At 40.1% G+C, this 9,602-nt stretch overlaps 2 protein-coding genes across 4 annotated transcripts; one reads left to right on the top strand and one right to left on the bottom strand.

Moving 5' to 3' along the window:
- The first annotated feature begins 1,716 nt into the window (after nt 1-1,716).
- Nucleotides 1,717-7,372, top strand: LOC105450403 (protein enhancer of sevenless 2B). Of its 2 annotated transcripts, none has more exons than XM_011690210.1 (6): nt 1,717-1,927; nt 4,268-4,365; nt 4,529-4,648; nt 4,879-5,044; nt 5,216-5,389; nt 5,745-7,372. In XM_011690210.1, exons 2-5 carry the CDS (start codon nt 4,277-4,279, stop codon nt 5,387-5,389), a joined length of 549 nt encoding a protein of 182 aa, XP_011688512.1. In that variant the 5' UTR covers nt 1,717-1,927; nt 4,268-4,276; the 3' UTR covers nt 5,745-7,372. The 2 variants fall into 2 exon arrangements, with proteins under 2 accessions (XP_011688512.1, XP_011688511.1); XM_011690209.1 differs by lacking the exon at nt 1,717-1,927 and adding an exon at nt 2,702-2,912.
- Nucleotides 7,362-9,360, bottom strand: LOC105450404 (DNA-directed RNA polymerases I, II, and III subunit RPABC1). 2 transcript variants are annotated; one of them, XM_011690211.1, is made up of 3 exons: nt 9,280-9,360; nt 8,856-9,202; nt 7,362-8,406 (listed from the first exon to the last, which is right to left on the bottom strand). In XM_011690211.1, the coding sequence occupies exons 2-3, from the start codon at nt 9,155-9,157 to the stop codon at nt 8,076-8,078; spliced, it is 633 nt and encodes a 210-aa protein (XP_011688513.1). In that variant the 5' UTR covers nt 9,158-9,202; nt 9,280-9,360; the 3' UTR covers nt 7,362-8,075. The 2 variants fall into 2 exon arrangements, with proteins under 2 accessions (XP_011688513.1, XP_011688514.1); XM_011690212.1 differs by having other exon boundaries at nt 8,856-9,191; nt 9,280-9,347.
- Between the last annotated feature and the right edge of the window lie 242 nt (nt 9,361-9,602).

Below are 9,602 nucleotides of genomic sequence, written 5' to 3'. Positions count from 1 at the left end.
CCGTTCGCTGTCACGTCACGCGGATCGCTGCCTGCTATCTGCCTTACCAACCGCCGCGGCGACCGCGAAGTGTAGGAGGGCACCACCTCCCGATTACGGCAATTGCACGCTCCGATTTTCAGCGAAAAAAGAATAGGTATATAAGTTGTAAAATTATCGTTTATTATATTAATTATAGTTAATTAATGTTTACGTTCTTTTGCACGAAGCTGTAACACAGTCTGAATGAAGAGATTATTTAAATAAATTCAAATAGTTTCGGCAAAAAAGTATCTTTTTTTTTTTGTTTAAATTATATATACTATCTGAAGGAAACTTTTCTTGCCTTTAAATGCGATTTGTGCGAAACCAATCTTGTAAAATCGGATAATCGTAGTTTTTCCTATTGAAATTACAGATGATACATCCTGACGGATAATTATTAGATCCTTGAGCTCTTTTCTCTCTTCCTTTTTTCCTCTCTCTCTCTCTTTCAAGAGGACTTTGAACTCGGATAATATCGCAGTCATCTCGTGCGACTTGCTCTTATAGCTACATCAGATTATATATATTTGATTGTCGATAATGCGGTCTACAGTATATGTAGGAGTTGTAAGCAGTCGTAAATCTTGTAAGTGATCGTAATTGACCAACCATAGTCGATTATTTGACTGTGATTGCTCAAGTTCTTATGGTTCGAAGCTTATTACCATCTACCGTAAACGGGGAAAAATCGGCGTGGAATAAGGAATACAAAAGTATGCGCATAATAACAATCGAAACCTGTTCTAAATACTGCAAGCGCCGACAATTCACACTTTCGAAATTTACATATATGTACGTGATTGAAATTTTAATGGAACGTCAGGTTTCGTGAAAAAAAAAGGCGAACTCAGAAAATCCTTACGTAAAATGCAAAATCACGAATTTATATATAAATCGGAGATCTATTTAATCTCAATGTTTAATAACGTTCGTGTTGCGTGATCGAAATTATATTATGTGTTTTTTTTTCTTATAATGCTGCGAACACTCTTTGTATTTAAAGTGAAATATAGGTATGTTTGAAATTCGATAAAAAAATAAAAGGAAAGTCCTAGCGCGAGTCCAGTGCGGCAATAAAGAAAAAACAAACCTTTCGTTGTCGCTGCGCGTGCGAACGCAAAATTTCGAAACGCGACAGCGTCGACCTGCTGCGTTGGCTGGAAGCCCGGGAGAAATCTATCCTAGAAAAATCCTGCTTTACTCGTTCGTCTTACTTCATTACCGTCTTGTTTTTACGCGACAGCGTAAAGTTTCTCTCCGCCAGCGGACGCGCGATTTCCACGATCACGTACATTTATCCGTTTTGACGCAGGTTCCCGGAACTGTGCGCGCTCCTCGTAATTTCCTCCCCCCTCCCCCCCCCCTCGCTCACTCGCTTCTGTGACGTTGTCGGGTTTCGCGGTTGACGTCATGCAAGACGACTGACGTAAGCGTTAAAAAAGTGCTGAAAAATCGCCATCGTTAGGGACCGCGGGGGTATATCGCGCGCGTATGCAGCACCCCCGTGCACCACACATATCCCACCCTCTGGCGTAGGGTGGCCCGAACGTCACGTGACGTCACACGCGTGTGCGCGGCGGTCGACCGCGCAGCGGGCCGAGTCGGTCCGAGCGCTCCGAGCGACGGCGGCCGAGCCGTGCCCGACCGGTAAGGGGGATACGGACACAAGTGTAACGCCTGATAAGACTTGCAGGCGATGGACCGTTGCGATAGTACGCGCGATCGCCTTTGACAGTGTCGCCCGTGCACGTCGACGTGATCGTCGCGGACGCGATTTTCGCCGTGTGTATGTATGTACATACGGGGTAAGAGGTACGATGCCGAGGCTCTGAGTCGTCCGAGGGGTGGCATCGAGCGATCGAGCGGGGGATCCTAACCGGGGGAAAACGGCTGTGCGCCCAAGGTGCGTGCGTACGTATATATACACGTATACGCGCGCGCGTCGGTGCTCTTACTCACACCTATCCTTGGGATTTCGCACACACCATCGACACGCGACACGCACGCACGCACGCACGCACGCACACACGCACGCGTATACGCGAGTGTACATACAATATCCTTATCCTTGGACGGACACCGCCCGCGCACCCGCCAGCGCCTAGGACAAAGGACGACGACGACGACGTCGCGGGTAACGCCGAGCACGCGGTCGTCGGATTACTAAATCGAGTGTCCCCTTCTGCGTCTCCTTCCTTTGCTCCAATTTTTTCTCACGCACCTATAACATAGCGCAAATTTCTCTGATATATATATATATATATATATATACACATACTTCTCGTATATATATATATATATCGCATACAGCCCTATATATACCCTGCTTCCTGTGCTTTGTGCACGCTCCTTCCAAAGCGACTTTCAACATCGTCCTCTCTCGTGCCAGGAGGACTTTACGTTCAGCTTCGGCTCTAACAGCGAATCTCGTATCGCCTTCTCTCATCCGCATAGTGCTCGGTGCTCCGGTACTCATAAAATAAATAACGTGTCCCAGACTCGCGTGCGTGCGCGTCCGCACAACGAGCAACCTTTCCTCTTTCTCTTGTTTTCTTCTCTATTCCACCTCCGTTTTCCCCCTTTCCTCCTCCCCCACTCCCCCCTTTCCCGTGAGCCCCTTCCTCTTCCTTCCTCAAGTGCACTCCCTCGCGTCGCGGGACGTAGCACTCTCTGTCACACTCTGTTCTGCGTCTCCCCACGGTGAGGCCGTGAGGGACATCGTATAGCGAGCGCCCTCTCGTTCACTCCAGCAGCAGCGGCACGTCGTTTCCCGTCGTCGACTCCGTCGTCTCGGAGGGCAGAACAGGAATATGGAGGCGGTAGCGAAGCACGACTTCACGGCGACCGCCGAGGACGAGCTCAGCTTCCGCAGGAGCCAGGTCCTGAAGGTTAGTACAGAGCTGCTGTGGGCATCTCGGAGGTCCGACCTGGCCGCCACCCCCCCCCCTTCCGCCGACTCCGTCCTCCCCCCGAATCCCCGTCTCGTCCCGTCACCTGGTTCGTCACCCGACGCCCTGACGAGGCGCGCCGCGCCGCGCCGCGTCGCCTCGCGCCTCGTCCGGCCCGCCGCGTCGCGCGGCGCGGTCACGAGACCTCCGGCCGAACCCGAAACTTCCACCGTCGTCGCGGCGTCGACACCGTCCGTCGACCGGACGGTCCTAAAGATGCGAGGGAGATATTATTGCACACGTACATTGTACCGTGCATGTACGCTTGCAATCCGTCAATCAGCACGATCGGCACATCACTGCGCCCGGAAAGCTGCCTTGTCTGTGACACAAAACATTCTATGAATGCTGTTGCTCGACGCAATAACGATTGTTATTGTTTGGAGCAATGAACGACAGTGATTGCCGTAAGGATTGAAGTAATGTTGCAACTTGTTTCTTTTGGCTGTATGTCTTTCGACACTGTCTTAATGCGTTTAAAAAGTTTCTTTTCGAGTACACACATGGAACACAGCTTATATTTATTTGTGTATATTATTTGCTAAAATATGAAGATTTAAAAAAAGGAAAAAATACAAAAAAATAGATAAAAAACCGAGGGAAAATAAAAAGAGATTATATAGCAGTCAGATCCGTTGTAAATTTAATATTTTTTTCTTTTTATACTTGTTGAAGGCTGCTTTTAATTTTGCTTCTTATAAATGTGATAATTGCATCTTTAATTTAGAAAACATTACTTTATAATCTTTTAATTTGAATAACAAGTTTTTATAGCAAAGTTTAAAAGTTTTGACGATTATTGATTATAAAAAAAAAAGGAACAATGAGAAAGAAATCTTTCCTATAAAATCCAGTCTAAAATTGCAAACAATCTTGCATTGCAAATATTATTTTTTAATGTAATAATAGCATTAGATCCAATTTAGATCCAATTAAATATATAAATTGTAATATCTTTGAAAGCTATGATATTTAGGTCACTGAAAGTTTAAATTGTTTATGAAATCGAGATTTTCATTTTTTATAAAAAATTTATAGGCAATAATTAATAAAATATTAAATATTTTAAATTATAAAATTGTAATACACGATTTTACAAGATTAATATCACATGTTTAACTTGTATAAAAGATGATCAACTCTTTCCTTTCCATTTGGATTGTAAAATTATGCAGTTTCTACTTTCTATGTCTGTCCCAAAATGTTAATATAAAAATATTAATGTGCAGTGATGTATGTATTTTTATAAATCTAAATTTAATATTACCTCTTACATGTAATACATTCTTTTGCAGATTCTAAACATGGAAGATGACATGAATTGGTATAGAGCTGAATTGGATTCTAGAGAAGGGCTTATACCAAGTAATTATATTGAGATGAAGAGCCACGAGTACGTATCATAAATAATACGTTATATTATAAGTAAAATTTAACAGTTATTGTTCGATAAAGCATTAATATTTCATGTAAAAGTGCTTTCTCCTTCTTCTTTTCGGTAAAAACATTCACTCACATGTTTGTACATTCAAAATTTTATTTTCTGTCCATTGCAGCTGGTACTATGGCAGGATAACCAGAGCAGACGCTGAAAGATTATTGATGAACAAACATGAAGGTGCCTTTCTGATCAGAATCAGTGAAAGCTCCCCTGGTGATTTCTCCTTATCCGTAAAGTGAGTATTATATTGGATGAATAATATTTAATTACGGCTATTGAAATTTTTGCAACAAATGAGAAGTATTCAGCTATTTCTCATTTCATAGACTTCAGTAGAAATTTCAGTATAGGAAATTGTGTTCCACGTTAAGGGAACTTTGCAAATTAGAAAATCATTGTTTAATACTGCTATTAATTATTAATAACATGTGAAATAAAATAATCAATTTATATATATACACACAGATGCTCCGACGGTGTGCAGCATTTCAAAGTATTAAGAGACGCACAGGGCAAGTTCTTCCTGTGGGTTGTCAAATTTAACAGCCTCAACGAATTAGTGGAGTATCATCGTACAGCGTCTGTTTCTCGCTCGCAGGACGTTAAGCTGCGTGACATGGTCCCCGAGGAGGTAAAATTTGATATAAAATTGTCTTCTAAAATAGAACGTGGAAAATATTTGAACGCATTAATTTCGTAGAAGATATTTAAATGTATCGATAATACACATTCCCTTTTATTTGTATTTATATATCTATTTTATCTTTTGATATCATAAAAGTAACTTATCCATGGCTTTTAGTGTTTAGTGCAAGCGCTCTACGATTTTGCCCCGCAAGAGCCTGGCGAATTGGAGTTCCGACGAGGGGATGTAATTACCGTCACAGATCGTACAGATCAGCATTGGTGGCACGGAGAAATCGGTAATAGACGGGGACTGTTTCCGTCTACCTATGTCACGCCATACCACTCCTAGGTAAGAAATCTGTGCTCTTTCAATTATCTCTGTATCTATTTGCATCTATTTATAAATTTTAATACAAATTTCATCCGTCTGTTTATTGGCTAATAAATTTACAATTAAAAAATTAAGTACGTCATTACAATTGATGTAAGGATGAAGATTTCATTGAGAATATTGAATGCGATATCAAGAAATCTTATATCTGTCTTACACAATAAAAAATATATATTTAATTTTCTGTATTTGCTTTTTCGCCATTATTAATATATCTTTTTTAGTCACACGTATCCCTCTTATTTCTTTAGAATGAATTAATCTTCAGCATAATTAATATATAATTTTTATGTGTATATACAATTTTTTTCAGGCCTCATACGGCCGAACGCACAGAGGCCGTTATTGGGAACAGTGGCCGCCTTATCCCACCTCTATCACCTACAGGATCCGCGTTGCCGCGGATTTGATAAACAATATTTTACAAACCTCACCTATCGAATGGGCTACCAAGGTGTACTGGTGGTCACGTCGAAAAGTCTTCTAAATACGGCTAAAAAATGAATCGAACGTATACTCCAACACGAAAATCCTCTTGAATACCGAAGAAGAATAAGCGCGTTTATTTAATCGAGGAAAAAGAAAGCGAGAGAAAGAGAAAATCGTCATCGATATCACATCGAAACATCCAAGCACGAAGATATAACGACATCTAGAATTTAAGGACGATTTGAGTATTTAAAGATGTTCGACGATCGGACGATATCCGAGAATCCGAAGATCTCTAATGCGATATCCGGGAATCCAAAAATCGGAAGAATGCTTTTCATCTAACGATTCATCTAAAGGATGTAAAGAGATGCCTAAGAGATGCCTAAGGATCTACGGATTCAAGCATTTATAGAATTCTAACAATTTACACAAATGATCCTTTATCTAAGAGTTATCTAAGTATCTATGGATATCCCCAACGATCTAAGGGTCTCTCGCGCGGTCTCCGTCTGTGGGGGATCGCGTTCGAGGTTAACCGAATATGTATATTTTTGTTTTCCTTTTTTTTTGTAAACCTTTTTGAGGACTCTATACTTTTTCTTTACTTATTGCGTAAAAGCACCGAACTTCGTAGCATTATTGTGTAATTATTATTATTATCTTTTATGGTTATTATTATTATGACTATTAATGTTATGTTACATTTTATTGATAACAATATATTATATTAATTATAGCCGCGTGTGTGTGCTTTGTTTACTTGTGCCCAAACGATAGCGATTATTCCTTTGGATCACGTGGAGTAACGTGCTATATTTAGTGGCGAGCCGAATGCTAGCCGACGACGCTGCCGCTTACGTAGCACATTATTCCATTTATAGTAACAGTGTAGAACGAATGATTGGTCGGTCTGCCTGTTGTCATTACGCGCTAGCGAATATGCCATCCGGGGAAACTTCCTGCTCGTATGCGTCTTCAGCTTTATCGGTCGACCGCGATAAATTCTGGAAGCGGAAAACTCTCACGCGTCTCACGATCGATGTCGTGCCACCGGCTTTAAAAGAACGATGTTCGACGTTTGCGCTCCCCTCTACAAGTAGGATCAAAAAAGCGCTATTAAGAATTAAACGTTAGATACGAATGAAGATCTAATAGAAATTACGTAGTGGAATTTGTGAATTAGGGGAAACTTTTTTAAAATCCTTTTTTTAAGTTATCCGAGCTTAAGCACCTTTCAGAGCGCAATATCATATCCCTTCGATTAAGAAGTGTACGATTATTTAATTATTGCGTTTGATAGACTGCTAAAGTATTACCTAATTACGCTTCTGATTCAATTTACGCGCAAATTGAATCTTATTGAATAAGAAAAAAAACAGATAAGAGAAAAAGATGGGTATGAGTCACGATAAGTCATTTGGAAACGTATTTTACGGAATAAATGCAATTAGATTTAACAAAAACAAAATCGTGTATGTACTATTAATAGAATGAATCATTGAACTGTCACTTATTTATTGACGAATCACCTAAATTAAAATCTCGCTCCGAGAAGAAAATCCAGCTACCGATATACTTTTATGTCAATATACTGTATAACATGATACTTTTGGACCAAGCAATGTATTATACATAATAATAATAGTAACTCGAAATAAATGTCTACCCAAGCCAGACGATCGCGAGCGACCCCCGCAGGTCGTGATCCTTTTTGTATGTCGTTTCTGTAATAAAAAGCTCCAGCTATATCTTAATATCGATTATACACGTGAGCTGGCGAACCACGCAAGACAGAATATACACATTTTACGCATGTAATTGCCCGATACGAGTGCATTAGAATGCAAAAAAAAAACAATTATTGGGAAGGTAAGATAACGCATTTTCGGACACACGTTTTTTCGCGCACGTGAGAACTGTAATTATTATTCATCGCTGCCGACTCTGTATGGATGTTCAACACTCGATGCGACAGATGGTTTTTTTACATAGCGTAACGATGCGTAATTGCAGTTATTTCTATACCGACGGTATAATGCAGATACAAAACGATGCACCATTATACAATGCTGCTACAATAAATGACAAATTTTGAGCTGCAGTGTGTTCTCTTTTACACTCCGATAAGTAAAAATTCAATAAATATATTTCTCTCTTAGTCCGCGTGAGACTTTCGGCGATTTATCCCACGACACACCTTCCCTTTACCTCTTCAACAAACCAGCCTGTAGGATATATATCTTCCCGCGGTCTCCGACGGTCTGATTATTTTAACGACTTGTCCGCGCTTTAAGCCGAAGTATCGCGCCACTGGATCGCCAGCTTGTATTCTCATCAACTGGTTCTCCTTCAGTTTATATCTCGTCAGCAGTTCCTCCTTCTCGTCCGGGGTCAGGACAATGTGCTCGGGTACCAATTCATGCTCGGTAATGTTTATCAGTAATTCGGACTCCAGAAACTGTTCCAGTATGTATTTCGGCGCCATGTCCACCAGCGATTGCTTAGCCGACGGTGTCATGCCTTGCTGGACTACGATGATTGCTCTGTAATAATTGAAAACGACGCTTAATAATCTCGCAAGTATTGACAAGCGAAATGATGCAAAAAAAAACTACTTAGCGTATAATGTTCTATTTAATAATGTTGACAAAAAAAGATAAAAATTAGGGATAATACTAATAGCAATATAATTACTTATATTAATACTTTTTTACTCAAATATCAATACTTTTTTGAACAAATAGCACTAAAATAAAAAATTGCAAAAATAAAATATAACATAATAAAGTATCGTGATATGAGTGAGCCTCCATACAAGAGTGGTCGATCATAGTTAATGGAATTCAATCTCTTATGTGTGTTTCAGTCTTACGAGATTAATTAGAAAGATCAAGATTATAAATGAAGTAGTACAAGGTGAATCGTGTGAATCGTGTAACCAACTTTGGGAATCCAAAATTTTAATTATATAAAGTTTGATGTGAAAAGCAACCTGTGAATCTTCTCTTCCTGCATACGCTGGCAATACGTCTTGATGGTTTTGATGCCAATTTTCGGCTCGTCGGGGAAGAAGACGAACAGCTGATCCGTAGGATCGTCGTTATGCGCCACGAGAACAATAAGATCGCTCCTGGCCGGCCTTTTCTCGCTGGGCTTATCTCCGAACTGTTCCTTGAACAGCTCCAGCGTCTGATCCAGCTCGTCCTGCGTGACGAGGTAACCTCTGTCGTGGCATAGCTGCATCACGGTTTTCCTGATGCGCCACAATTTATAAGTTTCGTCCTCGTCGTCCATTATTTCATGTCAGAATCCGGAAAACTTTTTTGGGCTGAAAACAACCTATTCTTTATATTAATCGTCAAACATTTCGGAAGAATTAATTATTTGGTTTTCTGAACAACAAACACAATGCTTACCACGAGGAACGCCAAACCGGTAACTAACGAATCAACGAATCACGAATGTTACCGCAAAATGCCCTCGCGCAGTAACGCCCTCTGAAGAAGTGGTGTAAACTACATAGCAACTCCACTTTTTCACACCGCGGGTATACAATTTGTGGTGCATGTTTATGTTTATAGTATGTAATAAAAAATAATGGTATTATAATGATAGATAATTATATTAATAATAATATAAAGTAATATATAGTATATATAGATAGTATATATAGTATGTATAGTATATATAGTATTTATAGTACATATAGTATATATATATAGTTATATATATATATATA

Source organism: Wasmannia auropunctata, unplaced genomic scaffold (genome assembly GCF_000956235.1).
Source record: "Wasmannia auropunctata unplaced genomic scaffold, wasmannia.A_1.0 LD336061.1, whole genome shotgun sequence".
NCBI lineage: Eukaryota > Metazoa > Arthropoda > Insecta > Hymenoptera > Formicidae > Wasmannia > Wasmannia auropunctata.
The sequence above is the reverse complement of the archived record's forward strand: the minus strand, read 5'-3'. Positions and strand labels throughout refer to the sequence as shown.